At 36.1% G+C, this 23880-nt stretch overlaps 1 protein-coding gene across 2 annotated transcripts; it reads left to right on the forward strand.

The window, feature by feature from the left end:
- Nucleotides 1-1467: 1467 nt before the first annotated feature.
- On the forward strand, nt 1468-16317 carry pdgfba (platelet-derived growth factor beta polypeptide a; the record flags this gene model as incomplete). 2 transcript variants are annotated; one of them, XM_084116750.1, is made up of 7 exons in its annotated part: nt 1468-1945; nt 7874-7970; nt 9549-9620; nt 10182-10375; nt 12286-13168; nt 14513-14636; nt 14912-16317. In XM_084116750.1, exons 1-7 carry the CDS (start codon nt 1874-1876, stop codon nt 14922-14924), a joined length of 1455 nt encoding a protein of 484 aa, XP_083972876.1. In that variant the 5' UTR covers nt 1468-1873. The 2 variants fall into 2 exon arrangements, with proteins under 2 accessions (XP_083972876.1, XP_083972877.1); XM_084116751.1 differs by lacking the exon at nt 14912-16317 and having other exon boundaries at nt 14513-14640.
- Nucleotides 16318-23880: the final 7563 nt, after the last annotated feature.

A 23880-nucleotide genomic window follows, 5' to 3' on the forward strand; every position in this document is an offset into this window, starting at 1 on the left:
TCTGTGCATACAGTGAGATGGGTGCAGGATTTCAGAATGATAATGTGTGCTAATATAGTTATGGTTATTGATCTTGGTGTGATCGGGCCTTTGGTCACTCAGGAGATGACTTCATTTTTTATGATGTCATCTTTCAAAACTGGAAATCCCGAAACAAAAAAAAAACTTGTGAAATCGGTTGATTTGCTGATTCATTTCACTTTTTCGCTTCTCTATTAGGCAATGTTTATATCTCAATAGATATAAATGGTAACACACATCATCAAACTAATGTTTTCACAGGATCTTATTGGACGATTCTCACAAAGCTTGACAAAATTGGGTATGAGTCATATTTCAAAATCAAATGATATATGCATACCTATGCATATCTATATGTCTTTGATTAATTAAATATGAAAAATTAAAAATAATAGTATTGTTATCATTATTATTAATACTAGCCTGATAATAATAATAATAATTATAATAATTATTAGTATTAAGTTATTATTAGCTTTTATTTTATTAGTATTATTAGTAGTAATAATATTCATTTTTTATTTCATATTTATATTTTATTTTATATATATATATATATATATATATATATATATATATATATATATATATATATATATATATATATATATATATATATTAGTTCATTTTTAAGATAATATTTCACCCCAAATTAAAAGAAAATACTCTTTCATAAAGAAAATGAATCCGGTTTTAGACCCATTTAAGATTTGGTTTTGTGACATTATTTTCATGAAATTAATTGTCTCAAAACAAAGTATAAAATTATGTCACAATTATTGCTTTTTTTTTTTTTTTTAAATCAGCATTAAATGAAGTAGGCTACAACAAATTTGAATGGTGCAAAAACACTCTTTTTGTAAAAACTTTACAAATGAAATTATATATCACTTTGTGTGTGTGTGAGATGAGACATTTTCAGATTATAGTAATGAGAATTTGGGAAGGAAACATGCTTAATTGTTTTCAAAATAATGTCACAAATGTATAATTAAAAAAAATTGTAATGGTCCTAAAATAAGATTATTTTTATTTAAGAAAAATACATTATTATAAACATTTTTTTATTATTTTGTAGTGAAATATAACCCAGACACATTCTTGACAGGTTTCATGAGATTCAGGCATTTAGCCTATATGTTACCACCATCATCAGTCTGGATTGTCCAACGCAGTGTGACTCCCCAGTTCACAACTATTTGCTATAACCTCTAGTGAAACAAGACAGAACAGGTGGCTGTGGGAAAACTGTTGCCTTTTCTTCAAATAAAAGTCACAGTTTGAGAATGTCAGGTCATGTATGAAGAGCCACCCTCATACATGCAGAATCGTTCCTAATCACTTGCCTTATATGGAAGCATCAGTCCAGCCTCGAGCGGGCAGAGAGCCAATCAGAGCGCAGGGGGGCGGGGTTTGTTGTTTAAGGCTGAAGCCAGAGCGAAGTGCACAGCGCGGCATTAAAGCACCTGAGAAACACGCTATAGCACGCGCACAACCGCTGCTTACTTACTAGGGAAAGTTGCACACTTGCAGCGCTGGAATAGTTACGCATGGGTATTTTCTGGAGTCAGCACACTGGACATATTTTGCTTGGATATTTAAAGCTGATATTTTAAACTGAAGTGGAGGTTTTTTTTCTCAAGTATATCATTAATATGCGATTTTTGACTTGAACACTTTATTTCCACACTGGAGATTTCGGATACGGCGTTAAATGTCAAAAGGGATCAGCTGGCGCGGTGTTCAAAGTGACTCAACCCCTCTGGAATAAACTTTGCTGCAGCTGAGAGCGACTGTGTGTGTGTGTGTGTGTGTTTGACACAGAGAGAGAGAGACAGTTGGATGTGCGCGCATGATGAGCTCGCGGCTTCTGCTGCTGGTGCTCGCGGCGCTCGCGGCGTGCCTGCGGTCTGGTCGCGCGCAGGTAAGCTTCACCTGATTGACGTCACGCTCGGTTTCTCTGTCTCTGCTGGAGTTTAATTTATATGTCTCATTTAACAATAGCTGCATTCAAAGATCAATTTTAACTGTCTTGATTTCGAGGATGAAATTTAAGCAAACTGTAACAAATGCCCTCATAAGCACGCCTGACTGCGTATTTTGGCCCCAAAGTGGAGGGCCCCCACCCTTCAGGTCCCCGATAACAGAGAAACTCTACTAGATTTGATGCTTAATCTATCTGTATTTGTTTATGTCTGCAATTCTAAACTCATACAAATCCACAGTTCGTGTTGCCAGCATTAATGTGCATTGGATGGATTCCCAGATGCTCCACTGCCAAAACCATCACTCCAAGAGCATCACTGTCACGGCTTAAACCCCAATTATGTTGTCCATTTAACATGACAGTACGCCTTTAGCCGTATTAAAATAGTGCTGTGAGTTCCTATAGAAGGTCCTCGGTACACTATTTAAAATAAAGGTCATAACGTTAATTTTTCTTTCAGTGATGCCATAGAATAATGGGGTTTTTGGTTCCTCAAAGAACCATTCAATGATCCGTTCTTATGTGAACATTCCATGGATGTTAAAAGTTATTGATGGAACCATAAATGCCAATAAAGAAACTTTATTTTTATGAGTGGAACTTGAAATTTGTATTTTCCAGACTAAAAGTCAAAATAGAAAATATTCGACAACTTTAATCAGAAGTCATAGTGGAGTCTGATTAAGGTTTTAACGAAGATTATTTTTTAACAATCAGACCGATTCGCAAATCTCTATAAATTACTCGTTAGTGAGTCAGTCTGAATTAAAAAAATAAAATAAATGCTTATTCAGTAGGCTAGTCCAAGTCTCATAGACATTCATTGGTGGAAGAATCCTGGTAACAATACAAAATAAAACAATATCAGTTGATATTTGGCTGCCCAATCAATGGATAGTGCACATTTTTTGTATTCAAATTAGAGGTGGGCGATCTTCCCAAAATTTCATATCACGATCTTCTAACAAACAATCTCGATCCTTGATCTGAATCGCGATCTTCCCAATTTTGAGCTGTAATATCGAGAATATCCTGACTGGAACAAGCTTTATGCTTTTATTCTAGCTTTATGCATACATTATTGTTTTTTGTTTTTTATCAACGCTTGAATGTGGGTAAGTAAAAAAAAAAAAAAAAGAAACATTTTGAACAAAAAGCTGAGAAAATCGTGTTTTGTCAAAGACTTCTTCAAAAGCTCTCAAAGCTTCACAGTCCTACATCTTCCTGGGTCAACATTCAGTAATATTAGGCAGTTTTGTTTTATATGCTGTTTAATCACGTTATTTTACATGTGCAAAAGCTATGCTTCTATCGCTTGTTTGTTTCTGCCTCTTTTTCGCCTGTGTTTTTATCCAAAGATTCTGTACTCTTTCAGAAGATGTCATAGCGCCTCCTACTGTATAAGGCCATGTGTCCATCAAAGCTAGCCAGTGCTCTGCTGAAAACGGTCTTGCTGTGGGCATTTGAGAAGGTTGAGTTCAGTTGCATTTCAGTTGAGACGCTATATGTAGGCTACTACGATATGGAATATCCACCGAACTGTTATCTGATGTCGCAAATAGTTTGCTTCTGAATGTAAAAATGTCGACACAATGCAACTTACTTGCTCTGGCACTCGTTTTGGATGAAGAGATGTGCTTGTTGTTATCGTTGTACAAGCAGAATGTAATGGTTGGTTAGTATTTGTCCCGCCCCTCCTGCACTGTGATTGGACGGCTGAGTAAAAAGTGACAGTAATGAGTGCTGTTTTACCCAAAGTTGAACATTCTTCAACTCTCGTCAACCAGTAAAAACACTGAGCACTTAGTGTTCAGCGTGAAATAAACGCTCAGAGCCTAAGGCCGTGTGTCCACCATAACGCCTTTTTTTCCCAAGTCTAGCGTATTTTTCCAATTGTTTTCAATGGAAGCGCCACATTTTTTTAAATTGTTTTTTTACCAGTCGCTGAGAGTTGAAGAATGTTCAACTTTGGGTAAAACAGCGCTCGTCACTTTTTACTCATCCGTCCAATCACAGTGGAGGAGGGGCGGGACAAATACAACACTGACCAATTGCCACATCCAGCTTGTACAATGACAACAAATGACAACAACAAGCACATCTCTTCAACCAAAACTTGTGATAGAGCAAGTATGTTAAATTTTGTGAACATTTTTTATATTCAGAAACAAACTATTTGCAAAATCAGATACTAGTAACAGTTCTGCGGATATTCCGTATCATAACACATATAGCGTCTCAACTGAAAAAAACTGGCTAAAAACGCTTTAGTGTTTTTATCTTGATTTGGGTTGCAGATATTCTCACATATGTGTCCTGACCTTTATAAAAAGGTCTTTATGACATGCACATCAATTGCCATCCACACACACACACACGCTATAAGACCTAAATCCCCATTGTGATGTTTCTGTAATCCGTCTCTTGAATATCACCATTGCATCATCACCAAACTTACAAAAAAACCCACAAACCTTATGTCAGGCCTGCCCTCTAAAACAGAGCCCTCGATTCGGAGTTTATAAGGTCACAGCTGATGGGATTTTGGTCCTCCAGCTGATGCATCATAAGTCTTGTGTTTAAGTTATATAAGAGAGGAATAATCTAGGCGGCACGGTACAGACGTGTGGATAGAATCGCATAAGATGATTGGGCTTTGGGTTGCTCTCATTAGGCGCATGTCACAGCCCGTGGGATTAAAAAAAAAATCGAAATTGCTTTTGCAGACATGACTCAGGATTCGAGCGAATGAAAGCCGAACACCTGAGAAGAGCGTGCTCAGATGTGCATTGAATTAATGAGTCAGTTTTGGAAAATGGAAGATGGATCGACCTTATTGTGCTTGTGCTTATCCTTTCATATAATACTTCATCTCTCTCTCTCTCTATGTAAGCATGATTATTGAAGCTTGCTCAGACTTTTTTTAAAAATCAAATCCCGCTTTTTTATCCTTATTTCAATACATTTGTTTATTCGACCTATGTGTATGTGCAGGTGTGGGTGTCACTCCTTGGTTACAGTATTTCTTTATGTCTGAACTCAGTAATGGCTGACTGCCATGTGGCCGGCCTATAAAGTTTCGTGTGTGTGTGTGTGTGTGTGTGTGTGTGTGTGTGTGTGTGTGTGTGTGTGTAGCAATCCAGGTCGATAATTATACCCCATTCCTCCTCAATTTTCCCCTGGATGAACTATTGGCATTCCTGCATCCCATGATTCATTATGGCATGTGGCAAATGGGAGTGATGTCATCCTAATGGGATCAGTAAACGTTACAGCGCTACACACACATGCACTTGACAGTGGGTGATGTACTGCTTTAGTTTATGTGTGTTTCACTCTGACGTCGCAGAGTTCACACCACAATTATAACGATAGTGACAGAGAGGAACGATATCGTTGTAATCACTTTAAGAATAACATTTTTTTCAGCTGATGAATGATACAAATATTGACAGCCAATCAGAATCCACCTGACTCTAAAGAGCTTGAGCATTTAAAGTGGCAGGACAATAAAACTGCAGTATGTTTATAATAAATTGAACGTTATTGTGCATTTGGACACTAGTTATTGTTACAGTTAACTTTTTAGTCTTTGTTCTTGGTGTGAACGGGCCTTTAGCGGGCCTTTTTGCACCAGAATTCCCCCAATTCTTAAATTAATAAGTTTATTGGTACTATACCTTTAAGGCTTCTATACGTAATGGAGGCCAGCTAGTAATAGTAGACTGTCATTAGAGACTGAAGTCTTTAGCCTCCTTGTTAAGAGCGCCCGCCTCCCTCGCTGGAGAACCGGGTTCAAGGACCGCACAGAGTAGGGCAAGTAGGACCTGAGGGGTTATATATATGTAAATCCTATTGTTATGATTGTTTGCTCAGTGATATTCTCTTCAAACTGTCACTCCGCCATTACTGTATTTGACTTGAAAAACATAACTGACTGTATTTATGACCCTATAGAACCCATCTTTAGAATATTGTGTTTGAACTTCAGTTTTTGCGGTAGCTCCAATTAGCTAGTGAAGTGGATTTACTTATTGTAGAGTTAACGAAAGTTATCATGAGCATTGTAACGTTTGAAGTGGAACAAATGTCAGTAGACCGGGAAGATTTTAAAATGAGCGGTTCATTCAAAAATCTGTCGGATCCTCCCTTCATGCTTTGGAAATAAAAACCGGAAGACAGAAAGGGGGCGGGGCTACAGAAGGTCTAGTAATAGTGCCCCTTGTGGCCACATTGAGAATGCATCACATAAGTTATGAGTTATGAATAGATTTCTTATACATTTCGCACACATTTAAACATCTATCTGGCATAGATACAAGCATTCACTTTCCAACCTGATTGCACAAGAACATTTTGCTGTTTTGCAAGTGTGCAATTTCGTACAAAGTTTGAAGTTCGATTTATTAACCTACCTCTTGGAATATCAAAATAGTTACGAATTGTTGTAAGACTGCATTGTCACATTTACATAATTAACGTGGGCTGTTATATGTTAATATATTCAGCAGCTTGGATTACCTCAAATTTGAAGTTTAGCCTTCTATGTTCAGACCGGAGTCAGAAAGATGGAGAGACTCAAGAAGAAGTGACAACATGTAGACAACATTTCTGAATGGATAGTTGATGAATTTATGTTGCTTATGTGTCGTTATCTTCTAGTCATTGATTAGCATATTCTGTCATGATAATCTATAAATCGTGTTCAGGGGGCGGGGTTTATGTAAATTTTATGGTTTTGTGATGTCACTAACCCTGGAGGAATGTCGTGTAGTCCCTACCAGCCGTTTGTTGTAGTCCTTAAAAAGCAATTTCTGTAAAATAAAATAGCAGTGCGTAAGATTACGTTTATTTGAATGAATGAATTATAGCATTTATTTGAAAGAGAGAGAGAGAGAGATGAGAGAAAGAGATATTATCGAAAGAGGGAGAGAGAGAGAAAGAGAGAGATGCTCTCTCTCTATTAACGACGAAGCTGTGAGTTTAACTACTTTAGAATAGCGATGTATATGATGTCATGGTATAAGGGTTTTTCAGTGGCTGCTGCCAATATTTACAGCAGGGTTGCCAGTTTTGTGTTACAAAACCAGCCCAATTGCAATTCAAAACCTGCCCAATCACTGCCAAAAATAGCCGAAGCGCGTTCCGGGGGATAAACAATTGCATTCTGGCAGTAAAAATATAGTTCCAAGAGCTTCAACCCTTCGACTAAAAAAACAACCCGAGGCAACAGTGTAAAAGTAGCCCAATTCTGCGGGAAAACCACGGACTTAGCAACACTGATCTAGAGTACAGGGTGGCCAATGATTTTATGCCGATACGTGACACAATTTTATATTTTGGAACTGAAACCCAAAGGGGAACTACTATTGCAGATGATTGCCAAACAGACAATATATCAGCCGATTAATCAGCCTGTAAAACATATCTATCACTTGTCTATATATAAAGTATATCAAACTTTGTTTTTAATGACATTCCCTTTAATGAGTTTATTAATAATAGCATAATTGTTGTTTGTAAATGGTCTGAACTGCAGTACACTGTATTTAACTGTAAATTATTATATATATGTATATAAGGAACTCTGTGTGGAGGTGAAAAATGTATGGTTGGTTATGGCAATATGTTTTATTTATGTATTTATTTTCCCATTGTGTGTCGGCCACATGACACTGACCACATCACACACACACTGACCTGATTATGAGTAATGCAGCGACTCTCCACACATGCTCTCTGTAACTCTGCAGCACGTGCCGTATGTCTCTGCTCAGCCAGGTGTCTGTTATTGCACTGAATACCCAGACAGGTGAGTGTCTGTTCAGAAACCTGTTTGACCATCTCTCTCTCTCTCTTCATAAGGGTGACCCTCTTCCTCCATCTCTGGTGGATTTAGTGATGAACAGCCCGATCTCATCCGTAGATGATCTGAAGAGACTTCTAGACGTAGAATCCGTAGGTAAAGCTGATCCCATACCTTTAACAGATCCCATACAACACACACACACACACACACACACACACACACACACACACGCATAGGGCTTTTATGTTTTATGGGGACAATGATTTTTATACTGTACAAACTGTATATTCTGTCCCCTTATCTAACATTTTGCATTTTTACATTTTCAAAAAACATTGTGTATGATTTAAAAGCCGTTTCCCCCACAAGGACAAGGATTTTGGATATTGCCATATTCACATTATATATATATATATATATATATATATATATATATATATATATATATATATATATATGAGATAATACAATATCTGACCAAAATGTTTCCAGAATCACCATTAAATATTTGAAAAGCAAAAAATATATTAAAAATATATACACATTTTTTTTAAATGTATTTTTTTATATAGTATTTTTTCCCCAATAAATTTGGCATTTACTTTTGAAAATTTTGGCATTTACTCTATACTCATTGCAAATGACACTCATGAAATTTGGTTGCATAGTTATTTATTCTATTATATATTGGCTTTTTATCGTGCATTGGCTGCCTTACTCTCTACATATAATCATCAGTCATTGAAAACCCATATCAGAACTACTTCAAACAAGTAAACGTCTCGTCATTTGTGGAATGTGTGTTTTTTCTGGGGTGTGCTGAAGTGGGAAGGTGAGGCAGGAAAGAGTGAGGGGTCTGGAATGCAGTGTGTGTGTGTGTGTGTGTGTGTGTGTGTGTGTATGCATGTGGATAATGGTAATATTTACATGAATGGGCCGTGTATAGCCCCTCACAGGCACAATAGCAGTGACCTTGAGCCCAGTCCAGCTCTAAGTTTACAGAAGGGACACAAACACAAGGCTACACTATTGTTCCCTATACCAGAATCCTCTGTTTCTGTATGTGTGTGTGCATTATAGCCAGCTTTAACAATGTTCTGACCCTTACTACGAGGACTATAACACCAGTCACTCATTACACTCACTACAGTAGATTGACAGGACTTGGTCAGATTTACGCCAAGATGTTAGGACAGTGGAATCAAAAAGATTCAAAGGGCAACTCCAGTATGAAACATACAGAGAGACACAAACAAACGCAGAGACAAAGCACAGTTGCGCAGCTGAAATGCAGATTTGCAGTCATATGTACAGGTTCACATTGCAACAAACAGCATATATATAGTGTAATATGAAAAAAGCGGACTGTGATTGGTCACTTCACTACTGTCTGAGTGGGTGTATTTTTACACTACGTAACTAAAGTATCTCTCCAACAGGTGAAAATATATGTCCTTAGTCCTTCATCCTGATAAAAAACAAACAAAAAAACAACATTTTTCTTTAAAAAACAAAAATACTGAAATTCAAAAATACAAGAAAATGAGAAGAAAAATGAGAAAATAAACCATATACAAGTAATATTTGGAAAATATCTAGATCTGTACATTCCTAGACCAGACGTAAGGCCTGATCAAATCAAGAACAATAACTATAAGATAACTATAAGATAACTAAAGTCAACTAACTAAATTGCTGAACGATGTTTTTTAATCAATCTTTCATTTTCAGAGGAAGACGATGAGATACCCGAGAGTGAGATGCACTCTAACGGAACACACAAACGTCTTCCCAGAAGCCTTAGTAAGTCTTCTAGCATTCCCTCCCTTCCTCTCTTTGTCTCTTTTCCACACTCCCGTCTCTTCATCTTTGTCCTCTTGCAGAATTTCAATGTATTTCCAGTCTGTGGCGATTATTTTCAGACACTGTGGCATCTCCATTCCACAATGGTGTTGTGGCTTTGTTGTGTGTTTGTGCGAGTGTGTGAGATGTGCGTATATGAGCCTGGAGTCTGCTGTTGCGTCTCTATGATTGATTCTGTCTCGTCCTGTCTCGCCACATGTCCTTAGGTCACCCTCAAACACACACACACAAGTTTCAAAGCTCAATTTTACCACCCACGCTTCTTTCGCACATGTACTCGATCTATTTCTCTCTCTCTGAGTGCTCACTTTCAGTCAAGTGCGCCTTGAGTCTGTACACACAAACACACTCTGACAGAGCTGAGAGGGTGAATTATAGTGTGTGTCTGTAGTCTTGTTAGTCTGGTTTGTCTAACTTCCATCCAGGTTGGCTTCTGCAATGTGGGAATGATAGAGAGTATAAACGTTAAATCACCCAGTGTCTTTTCTATCCCTCTCACAGGTGTTCAGGTGGCACAGCAGGCCATGTGCAAGGTGAGAACAGAAGTTATGGAAGTGACCCGTGCGATGCTGGACCGACGGAACGCCAACTTCCTGTTATGGCCTCCGTGTGTGGAAGTGCAGCGCTGTTCAGGCTGCTGTAACACACGCACTGTACAATGCATGCCAGTCATCATTGAAACACGACATTTACAGGTATTCCTATGCAAGTTTACAACATTTACAGCTGTAATGACTTTTTAGCCCTTTCTGAACAACAGCAAACAACAGCGGTTCTATGAATATGCAAATTAGCCCCGCCTCCACTCACTCACACCAGCTCAGAGATCCACTCACTGACGATCACACGTTGACCTGATTGGTTACAAGATAGTTTGTGACGTCAAAAACACCTGCGATTTCAAACAGTTCACTGCAGTTTTATAGAGAAAATACTCAGCAATGGTGTTGACTGATGAATTTGAACATGGTTTGTCTTAAAGCACATTAAAAACACCACATAATCAACACGTTTTTATCCGAATTAAGTGATATCGAATGAAAAATGCCTTATGGAAACAGTAAAATTCGATTGAATTTCATGAATATCGACTCAAATGAAATACGTTCGGTCTCATCGGATTTGATCTTGATCGGCATACGGCTTATGCGATAAACGCTGATGGAAACGTTATTGCAAATAAATCCATTTTGTCTAGCAAAACTTTGTTCGCAAATGTGTCGAATCAGTGCGAAAATGAATGGAAACACCTTAAAATGTCTCAAATCAATTCGATATACCAATTTAATCGCAAAACACCATGTGACATCATTACGCACAGGTTTTTATTCGCTTTAAAGCCGTTGGATGGACACTTTCACCAGCTTTATTCGCATGAGTTTTTTTACCGAACTTCAGATAATTCGATTGACAAGTGGATGGAAACTTAGCTATAGACATACAAACAACATTAAAAGCTTGATTTTCACCACGGGGGGACTCTAAAACGAAAAATGTACTAATATTTCATTCAATACCTTAAAATGTCAATAAAAAAAACTAGTTACAAATGTAGTATCTTACCCAGTATTTGTGTGTACTACATTTGTATACTTATTCGTGTGTCACTCTGTTAGTGTAGCAACATGCTAACATAAAAATGGTTAAATCTAATTACAAATACACTATTTTACCCAATATTTATGCGTACTGTGTATTTTTATGCTCATTAGTGTATTATATTTTTAGCTTGTTAACATGAAAATATATAAGTTTAATAAAAAAATTAAAATATATACTATTTACCCCAAATTTATGTTTTTATGCCATGTCATAAGCGCGGACCGATGACAGATTGACAGATCAATGACAGATGCTTTGCTAAAGCTGTGCTGGGACGGATTAAACTATGGCGGGTCATCATAAAATCAGAAATAGACATTTGATATAGAGTGCAATAAAAGTCTTTGACGCAAATAGGGTTTTAATCTACAGTTTGCATAAATTACTTGCAAACTTTTACTAACCTTTACATACAAACGTTTACTAGTCGATTCATCTGAGATATCAACCCACTCCTGTACTTCCTTTACATAATCATCAGACGATCTCTTCTCAATAACCGTAAAGCCACAAGATTCGCCATGAAACAATAGATGGCAGTAAAGCACAATTTTAGTTTGTAACATAATAAGAAGATGACGTTGTGCTGCTTCAATCCTTTGTGCAAAACGAAGTGTAGCTTTTGGTTGCGATAAACCGCTACTTGCTGTAAAAAGTAGTTAGCCACTGAAAAAGCTACACTGTTTTAAAAGCCACTGAGCTACTGACAAGCTACTGAAAATGTTAGTTAGTAGCGTCGCTACTTGTAGTTATCTACTCCCCAACACTGTAATTAGTGTATCACATTTTTAGCTTAGCAACATGCTAACATGAAAATAGTGGAGTCTAATTAGAAATTGACTATTTTACCACACATTTACACTGTATTTATTAGTGTTTCGCATTGTTAGCTTAGCAACATGCTAACATAAAAATTGTTAAATCTAATTAGAAATGTAACAGTGTTCTTGTGTTCAGAAATTAATGGTTAGCATTATTTCGATATCTCTTTTTGTTTGTCTAGATGACGAAAATCCAGTATATCAACCGACAACCAGTCTATGAGAAGGTTGTCATACCCGTGGAGGACCATGTGACATGTAGCTGTCAATCACGCATTTCTGCGCTCAGCCCACGGCTCCAGACCACACCTCTTCCTCCGCCCAGACTCCACCCTAAAGTAACGCTACCAAAGACCCAATCAAAAGAGGAACTTCATCGCCATGACGAACTTAAACATAATCAAAGGCTCCATTTGGAGGATAAAGAGAGTCAGGAACTACAATGGCAGTCCAAAAACACCGTCACACACACACAGGGCTACCGACAAAGCCCGTACCAACATACACTCACACACACAGCAGTTTATGTGAGCGGAGGAGATGTTCCCACCAGACAAACCACATTAGGAGATCCACACATGATGAGTGACGCAACACAAACTGAGGAGGTGAAATCTGAACACAGAGGCGACAGCATGGCGAAAAAGACGCAACAGCATTACGACAGACATCTGCAAGAGGATCAACAGCCAGAACCACAGCAACCACAGGATAAAACGACACCACAGCAACCAAAATACAATGCTACCCACAATCCCGTCCAATCAGGGCACATCATGCCACACAGGAGCCAATTAGACACTTTTAGTCGCACTTACAGCCACGTTGAGATGATCGGCCAATCCAGCGGCTTATCTGAAGTGCTAAGTCATCACTCTGACCAATCAGAAGTTAGAAAACATCACCACCACCACCAATCAGAAGCAAATAATCAAAATATGCAGGAAAGGGAGCAGCAGCCAGAAACACAACATCATCTTCGCCACCAAAACCACGGACACCATCACCTTCACCAACATACAACGCAAGCAGTTAGCCAACAACAGACAAGCACACAAAAAACAGGTCAGTGTCTAGATCGTCTATCGCAGGGGTCTCCAACCTTTCTTCATTTGAGAGCCACTTTTAAAAAATGAAAGTGGCCGAGAGCTATTCATGTTATACAATACTTAAATATCTTAAATAATGTCTCATAACTCTCATATTAACAACTTACAACCTAAAAGAGTTTTTGAGGGCCTATATATGTCACCCTTTAATGTCAGAGAAAAGAACAGAATAGTACTTTGCATATTATACTGTAAAAACACATAACTATAGTTGATTTTATAGTGCATCATAATGAAATGGTATGAAAATGCCATGATTATAGTGACCAAAATTATCACGGTTATCACAGAATCCTGTTCAAAAAGTACTAATACTACACAATGAAATCAATTCACCAAGTTTTATGTCGAAAACCAACAAATAACAAACAAAATTAGCATCAATATGCACTTTTTGTTTACATAAACATTAAAATGATAACATTAAAAATGATGGCCAGATTTTAAAAGAGTGTCTCAGCATTCTGCTTTCCGTCATGTTTTCAGACAGGACGAAACCTATGCTGCATGCTGTGCCTCTGTGAGACTCCTGCTAACTTTGCTTGCTTTATTGAAACTTTGTTTGGAAGGGGTGGAACACCTGTCTATATTAGCTCACTCTGATTAGATGAAAAGTCGACTTGGCCGTTCACATATCGCGTCTAAAAACGTGTGGAAGGCGTGGCTGCGCTGCTTTCTCCTTCTTGCAAAAGCGCTTGCGCTCCCGTGGCGTGTGTCGTTGCTATGCAACCATGAACCGTGCTCTCCACGACGACAAAGAAGTTTTAGTAATGGATCTGCTACAAGATTTATTTACGGAGAAGAGAAAAACACCCGTAGTGTTTGGGTGCACCCCCATCCTTCATGTTGACTGAGCTTTCAATGTTGTTAAGGAAAGGGTGAAGCCGATTGGCTGGTTCTTGTCACATGACCTGCGGTGCGCTTGCGTCATTCTGAAAAGTTGTGTTTTTTTTTCATCTCGCTGCGCCCGGAAAAAACTAGACATACATTTGAAATAACGAACTTGAGTGCGCAAAAGACGTGATATGTGAACGGCCCCTTGGTGAGCTTCCTCCAATCAGGCTTCTGGCAGCTTGCGAGCGACGTGTTGGAGACCCCTGGTCTATCGAGTCATTGTGTGTGTGTGTGTACACATTGTGTTTTGATTAGTAACTTATGCTTCCTGTTATTCTTTCCATTTCTTTAACGTCAGAGGTAGCATATAAAGTCAAGGGTCAACAAAGTAATGTGATGCTAATATGATGGCTACCATGAGGCTAACGCATTCCATTTGTCTTCTGTTTTCTTCATTATCCCATAGTGCCGAACACTCCTCCCACCACCCCCTCAGCCCCACAGACTCCGCCCCCTCTCCAGCCCCCGCGGAAGCGAAGGCGGAAACACCGGAAGAGGATGAGCAAGGCCTCCATGAGAGCGATGATAATGTAATGCTAATATTATAGTATGGTTATTGAAACCGACTAATAAGCAATGATTTGCAGCTGAATTGTGTCATTTCTGCATAACTAGAGTCACCAGAGAGAATTGCAAAAATAATAATATCTTTGTGTTTTAGACCTCGTTGGATGAGAACACTCAATAGATTGCAATTCAGATTGAAAGCATTAGTGTTGCAGAAATGACACACTGCAGCTTTCACCAAACTTTTACATTTTAAAGTGAAATCTAATCAATCTAATTAATTTCTATCCTCTAACAGGGTCATGTCCTGAAGAAGACCAAAGACTCTGAATTGCTGCCAAAGGCCCAGGAGCAACCACAAAGCTGAGAGTCAGGGTGGAGACACACAGGATATAGCAGAGACACACTGGAAATCTTTTTATAATAACTGGAAATGTCTTTGATCTTTGCCAAATAAGCTCCCATGAACTACATTTCCCATCAGCCATTGCAGTCGTAGGAGGTCACCAGTTCTGCAATCTTCGCACTACGGGAGCTGGCCGTACTCAGGATATCCTGTGAGCATGGACTTAAAAGGGATTCCATGCAGACACAAACACAGCCTGCCAAATAGCGAGACTGTTTTTAAAAACAAAACACAATTACGGTCTGCCAGATACGCTTCATCCAGCTCAACAACTGCCAAATGCGGTGCAATATTGACTTGAACCACTGGTTGGCCAAGGGTCTGGCTCAAATCAGTGATTAGCTACTTGTGGAAAGTCAAAGTAGCCTTCAATTGCCAATGAATGATGTAGACCCACTGGTGGTTGGCTTGGAAAACAACTGTGGACTAATTATCCACTGGAGGAACTACTGGAATAGCAAATGGAAGAAGTTGAAACTGGAATATATGTGAGGACTTTGAATTTGGACTCTCAAAGAGCAAAACAACTGGGAAAATGAAGCTCAGGACTTCCAGAAAAGTATAAAATACAAATAACTTTTACAAATTCATCTCAAAACGTATAATCTGTACATTTTTCAAGCTACTTAAACACTCCAAGTTTATTAAATGGCAAAATATCAGCTGGCTAGATATGAAATCGAGGAGTAAAAGCACTTACAAAGCAGTTTTTTGAACATGTACCATGGTAATATGATGGTATTCATTGAAGTACTTTGGAGTACCATATATATACCATGGTTTCTGAATATGGTAATCAATCTGATACCATGGTACCGCCTCAATACTTTCTTGTAAGGATCTCTCAGTATAATGCACAATATTTAATTAGTGCAAAAACACTGGAATATCGTACACTGGAGATTATCAAATACTAAGTGCTGAAAGCACTAAATGTTCGCATGTTGGTAGATGCACGGTCAAATAGTTCCTAATTCAATATTTATATGAAAACAAGAAGATTGTGTTTAGCCGTAATGAGGTTACAGTGAAATACTCCCATCCTGTAGGGGGCGGTATGGAGTGGTCTGTCATCTTATGCCTGCTGTTCCCAAATGTTCGTCTGTGCATTCAACTGCTTCTGGAATCTTGTAAAGCTATAAAATAACTGTTTGTAAATGATGCATTTCTCTTCTGGCTTTTTACGTAACTTATTTATAAAAGGTATAAAAGAGTAATTAATTGTTATTTGTTTTGATGGAAATTATTGTTAATGTAATAATGCTATTTTAATATAAATATAAAAAGTGTTAAATTTATCATTGGTTTGATGTTTTTTATAGCATTTTGTGAAAACAAGCCAAATGGCAGAATATTCATTCAGAAACGACTAAAGTTTCGTAAAGTCGGCGTGAAATCAAAATGAACCCTATTTACTCTGTTAGCGCACATTACTCGCCTAGTGGTGAACAATTCATTCGTGCAAGTCAATCCACACAAATAAAAGGGAGCGCCTACTTTTCTAGATTCAATCAATATCTAGTGGGAAACAACAAGCCACACCCTCTATTTATCTCATTCAATATTCTGTTTCTCTCAGAAAATGTCTCAAAACTGAAGTAAAGTCGGTCACAACACCCGGTTCACGCAGACTTTATAATCCAGTCATTTTAAGCCAAAATGGGGGTCAACCATGAACAAATTGCAACAGAAGCAAACTCAACTGATTTTGTATCCTCAATATGTCCTGAGTAAGGGGAAAAAAAGCCCCGAAGAATCCCATTAGGGGAAAGTTTCGAAAAAGACCCAAATATAGCCTATTCATACGCCTATTCATTCTTTTTCTTACGTGAATAGAGTAAAAATTTTAACCTTTAGATATCACCATGAAAATTACTGAGTGGATTACTTACATCAAGACAAACAAAAAATGTATTACAAGTTTTTTGAAATTGTTTGTTAACATGGACAAACAGTGCATAATCTAATTACGTATGCTAATTTGCATAAATAACACACCAGGTCTAAACATTGGGTCTCGCCAGGTGAAAATGTCTTGTTGAATCTTGACACATAACAGTAAAATACTTAATGTTAAGGTTTGAATGGGACCCATTTAGGCTACCCATGAGCATTAATACATAGAGGCAGGAAGAAGTACTTTAGAAACCAGCCTTTATTCATTTTTAAGAGATTGGGTTTGGGGCTGGGTCTGTGGGACTGTTTCTGGGGGACGAGTCTGAGGGAAGAACAGGAGACAATGGTAAGGAGAATGCAGAAGACAAAAGGTAGGCAAAATAAAAAGTGAATCCCCAGAAACAGTCCCACAGACCCAGCCCCAAACCCCATCTCTGCAATAATAATGAATAAAGGCTGGTTTAAAGTACTTCTTCCTGCCTCTATGTATTAATGCTCATGGGTAGCCTAAATGGGTCCCATTCAAACCTTAACATTAAGTATTTTACTGTTATGTGTCAACAAGATTCAACAAGACATTTTCACCTGGCTAGACCCAATGTTTAGATCTGTTGTGGTATTTATGCAAATTAGCACATACGTAATTAGATTATGCACCGTTTGTCCATGTTAACAAACAATTTTAAAAAACTTGTAATACATTTTGTGTTGGTCTTGATGTAAGTAATCAACTCAGTAATTTTCATGGTGATATCTAAAGGTTAAAATTTTTACTCTATTCACGTAAGAAAAAGAATGAATAGGCGTATGAATAGGCTATATTTGGGTCTTTTTCGAAACTTTCCCCTAATGGGATTCTTCGGGGCTTTTTTTCCCCTTACTCAGGACATATTGAGGATACAAAATCAGTTGAGTTTGCTTCTGTTGCAATTTGTTCAACCTTTTTTTCATAAAATGACTGGACTATTAAGGGGCATTTGTCTTCCAGTGAACAAAAAACATTATTTTCAAACTATTTAGAGCCTGACAGTAATTGTCTGGATAAAAGTGTGTTTTATTATTAAACAAAGTTTGAAGGCCTTAACCCTACACTTTAACCAAACTAATTGACTGGTTGGTTGTTGAATGACTAGTTGACCACCCTGAAACCATCCCTACTTGCTTAGAAATAAGATAAGATATGACATTAAAGTCTGAATTGTGATACAGTTTTTTTTTTAGGGAAGTCATAAAACAAATCAAAATCCCTTGGCTTGAAGCCAAGCCATATTTGGTGACCATCTTGGATATTCTCAATGTAGCTTTTAGCTGTATCATAGAAATATAGTGTATTAATCAAATACAGCCAAGATTGTCTTTATCTGCTGATCTGCAATACAATCTGATAAACACAGTATCATAAATTCTACTTCTTTAGTGCAAATATAAACAATTTTAAGCTGTTCCTGCTAATGCGCATAATAATGCTTCCTCAAAAATCAGTGTTCGCAACGGCTTCAAAATGTTGTGTCTGTGTGTGTCTGTATATATGGATGAGTCTTTCTAGGCGTGTAGCGTGTGGTGGTCACATTACAGTTGTGATTTGTGTGTGTGAGGGTGACAGGTCGCAGTGGTTACAGACAGTCGTCATAGCAGCACAGATGGACGTGTACGCAGAGGGAGATCAGGTGGTGTAACAGATACGAGAGGCCTGGCCTGGAGGAGATGAACTGATAAATGTTACGCAGACAAAGCAAATAGACGGGAGGGCAACAGAGGGGTGTTGGTCTAATGGGAAAGTGAGAGGAGAGGTAGAGGAAGAGAGGGGAGTCTAAGAGAGGGAGTGTGAGAGGAAGAACATGTAGGGAGTGAGTCTGTGTAAGTGATAAATCTTCACAAACACAGCCGGCCTACTCTTCACAAGTGCTCAGTAACCTCAAAGTGGGAGGTATGTGAGCGTCTGGGGCCCCCAACATGGGACTGCCTCGTCAAGTGAGGGTCCAAGATGAGCTTCGAGTGTTAAAAAATAGATCTGAAGTGTGAAAAATTTAAGTTTTGACCAAGATGTTAAAAATTCATAATGGTAAAATATTCTCCACATGAAACTAGTACTATACTGCTTACTGGGCAATCCAAATTATTATAATCATGACATAAAATACATAATTATAAGATAAAAAGTTGAAATTATGAGATTAAAAGTCATAATTATGACAGTCGAGATTGTGAGATAAGTCATAATGATGACATAAAAGACATTTATAAGAGAAAATTTTGACATTATGAGATGCTAAAACAATTATGAGATAAATGTGAGGGTTGAAATTATGAGATTAGTCATAATCATGACAAAAGACAATTATAAGATAAAAAGTAAAAATTATGGGATGCCAAATCATAATAATGGCATAAAAGTCATATTTATGACAGTCAAAATTATGAGATACTTAGTCATAATTATGGCATAAAAAGTCATTTATGACTGTCAAAATTATGAGATATATAATAATCATGACAAAAAGACAAATATAAGATAAAAAGTTTAAATTATGAGATAAACATCATGACAAAGGATAATTAGAAGATAAAAAGTTGAAATTATGAGATAAACATCATGACATAAAAGATAATTAGAAGATAAAAAGTTGAAATTATGAGATGTCATAATCAAGACATAAAAGACAATTATAAGATGAAAAGTTGAAATGATGAGATGCTTAATCATTATCACTATTATGGCATACAAAGTCATTTATAACAGTCAAAATTATGAGATATATAATAATCATGACAAAAAGACAAATATAAGATAAAAAGTTGAAATTATGAGATAAAAATCATGACATAAAAGATAATTAGAAGATAAAAAGTTGAAATTATGAGATGTCATAATCAAGACAAAAGACAATTATAAGATGAAAAGTTGAAATTATGAAATGCTAAATCATTATCACTATTATGGCATACAAAGTCATATTTATGACAGTCAAAATTATGAGATAAGTAATAATCATGACATAAAAAACAATTATAAAATGAAATGTTGAAATTATGAGATGCTTAATCATAATTTTGAGATAAAAAGTCATATTTATGACATTTGAAATTATGAGATGTCATAATCATGACATAAACGACTGTTATAAGATCAAAAGGAAAAATTATGAGATGCCAAATCATAATAATGGCATAAAAGTCATATTTATGACAGTCAAAATTATGAGATGCTTAATAATAATTATGGCATAAAAAGTCATTTATGACAGTCAAATTTATGAGATAAGCCATAATCATGACAAAAAAGACAATTCTAAGATAAAAAAGTTGAAATTATGAGATAAAAAATAATAATAATGACAGTTGAAATTATGAGGTCAAAATCATGACAAAAGATAATTAGAAGATAAAAAGTTGAAATTATGAGATGTCATAATCAAGACATAAAAGACAATTATAAGATGAAAAGTTGAAATTATGAGATGCTTAATCATAATTTTGAGATAAAAAGTTATATTTATGACATTTGAAATTATGAGATGTCATAATCATGACATAAAATACTATTATAAGATAAAAGGTTGAAATTATGAGATGCCAAATCATAATTATGACATAGTTATATTTATGACAGTCAAAATTATGAGATAAGTCATAATCATCACATAAAAGACAATTATAATATAAAAAGTTGAAAATAAGAAATGCTAAATCATAATTATGGCATAAAAAGACATAATTATGACAGTGGAAATGATTAGATAAGTCAAATTCATGACATAAAAGACAATTAAAAAATAAAAAGTTGTAATTATGACATGAAAGTAATATTTATGACAGTCAAGATGTATATAAAAAGACACGTTGAAATTATGAGATAAAAAGTAAAAATTATGATAAAGTCATACAGTTTCATAATTCTCATAATTTGACTTACCTAAAATATTTACTTTTTATGTCACAATTGTCTTTTATCTCATAATTATGATGCCTTAAAATGCTGTCTATGAAGGCAGCTCACTAGGTTTTGGAACAAAGCTTCTGTTTTTTTAAAAGTCAAGATTTTTTTCTTAAAATTCATAAAGCTACTCTGGAAAGTTAGCAATGCCTCTAAAGATGCAAAAAACACCTTTGAAAAACAGGTAGAATAGACAAGCTTGGCCTTCATTCAACCCTGAGAAGGAAAAGGTTCAAACTAGGAGGAGGATGACATAAAACAGTGTGTTTGTGAGTGAAAGCATCTCCGCCTGCGTGTGTGTGTGTGTGTGTTGTGATGCATGCTGTGGTTTTGGTGTGTTAGCGTGATGTGAGAGAGAGCTCCAGCTGACCCCTGGCACACCCTGCATCTTACCCTCACTGAACTCACTCACACCTGGGCTCCACCTGGCCTGATCTCCCCTGCCCCGGTCAAACCTCCATCCATCCACACTGCTCAAACAACCCGGAGAATTAACAAGTATGTGTGCATTTAATATAAACTGCCCAGCTAGCAGGGAACGTTCTCAGAACTTTCGCTAACATTCCCTACAAGTTTGGTTAATGTTCTAAAGAAAACATTTGAATGTAATGTTTACCGAACATTTTAAGGATGTTTTCTCATTTTAAAAAATGTTCCTATAACGTTATATGAAAACTAAGATATAACATATTAACTGCAACATTCAAAAGATGTTTTGGGAATGTTTCTGAAATAACAAGTTGTACTATGATCTCAAAATATCATTGTCCCTATGTTTCATTATAACGAAAGAAGAACGTTCTCTCTGTCACGTTAGGAAAACGTTTTGAGGATATCATTGAGAGATGAGATGTTGAATGTTCTTTATAAAACGTTATTTTAATGTGACGAGTTAACAAAATTATAACATTTTATTTGCAACATTTTGAGAATATTTTGGGAATGTTGTTAAAGTTAAAGTTTGTACAATGATCTCAATATAACATTGTCCCAATGCTTCATAAAAACAAAAGAGGAACATTCTCTCTGTCACATTAGGAAAATGTTTTGAGGATATCATTGAGAGATGAGATGTTTATTGTTCTTTATAAAACGTTCTTTTAATGTGACGAGTTAACAAAATTATAACATTTTATTTGCAACATTTTGAGCATATTTTGGGAATGTTGTTTAAGTTAAAGTTTGTACAATGATCTCAAAATAACGTTGTCTTAATGTTTTGTCATAACAAAAGAAGAACGTTCTCTGTCACATTTGTAGAATGTTTTGAGGATATCATTGAGAGATGAGATGTTTATTGTTCTTTATAAAACGTTCTTCTAATGTGACGAGTTAACACAATTAGAACATTTTACTTGCAACATTTTGAGCATATTTTGGGAATGTTGCTAAAGTTAAAGTTTGTACAATGATCTCAATATAACATTGTCCCAATGTTTCATAAAAACAAAAGAAGAACATTCTCTCTGTCACATTTGTAGAATATTTTGAGGATATCATTGAGAGATGATATGTTGAATGTTCTTTATAAAACGTTCTTCTAATGTGACGAGTTAACACAATTAGAACATTTTACTTGCAACATTTTGAGCATATTTTGGGAATGTTGTTTAAGTTAAAGTTTGTACAATGATCTCAAAATAACGTTGTCTTAATGTTTTGTCATAACAAAAGAAGAACGTTCTCTCTGTCACGTTAGGAAAATGTTTTGAGGATATCATTGAGAGATGAGATGTTTATTGTTCTTTATAAAACGTTCTTCTAATGTGACGAGTTAACACAATTAGAACATTTTACCTGCAACATTTTGAGCATATTTTGGGAATGTTGTTAAAGTTAAAGTTTGTACAATGATCTCAATATAACATTGTCCCAATGTTTCATAAAAACAAAAGAGGAACATTCTCTCTGTCACATTAGGAAAATGTTTTGAGGATATCATTGAGAGATGAGAGGTTGAATGTTCTTTATAAAACGTTATTTTAATGTGACGAGTTAACACTATTAGAACATTTTACCTGCAACATTTTGAGCATATTTTGGGAATGTTGTTAAAGTTAAAGTTTGTACAATGATCTCAATATAACATTGTCCCAATGTTTCATGATAACAAAAGAAGAACATTCTACTTGCAACATTTTGAGCATATTTTGGGAATGTTGCTAAAGTTAGAGTTTGTACAATGATCTCAATATAACATTGTCCCAATGTTTCATAAAACCAAAAGAAGAACAATTCTCTCTGTCACATTAGGAAAATGTTTTGAGGATACCATTGAGAGATGAGATGTTTATTGTTCTTTATAAAACGTTCTTTTAATGTGACGAGTTAACAAAATTATAACATTTTATTTGCAACATTTTGAGCATATTTGGGGAATGTTGTTTAAGTTAAAGTTTGTACAATGATCTCAAAATAACGTTGTCTTAATGTTTTGTCATAACAAAAGAAGAACGTTCTCTCTGTCACATTTGTAGAATGTTTTGAGGATATCATTGAGAGATGAGATGTTTATTGTTCTTTATAAAATGTTCTTCTAATGTGACGAGTTAACACAATTAGAACATTTTACTTGCAACATTTTGAGCATATTTTGGGAATGTTGTTAAAGTTAAAGTTGTACAATGATCTCAATATAACATTGTCCCAATGTTTTGTCATAACAAAAGAAGAACATTCTCTCTGTCACATTAGGAAAATGTTTTGAGGATATCATTGAGAGATGAGAGGTTGAATGTTCTTTATAAAACGTTCTTGTAATGTTATGTGTTAACACAATTAGAACATTTTAATTGCAACATTTTAAGGATGTTTTGAGGATGTTGTTGAGATAACAGATTATATAATGTTCTCAGTAAAACATTGGCACAATGTTCCATAATAACAGAGGAGGAACATTATCAAATCAACGTTCGTAAAATGTTTTGAGGATATCACTGAGACCTGAGATGATGAGTGTTTTTAAAAAAAATTCTTTTAATGTGACGTGTTAACAAAACTAGAACATTTTAAATGTAACATTTAGCAATCA

This window comes from Abramis brama (assembly GCF_963993115.1).
Source record: "Abramis brama genome assembly, chromosome: 6".
NCBI lineage: Eukaryota > Metazoa > Chordata > Actinopteri > Cypriniformes > Leuciscidae > Abramis > Abramis brama.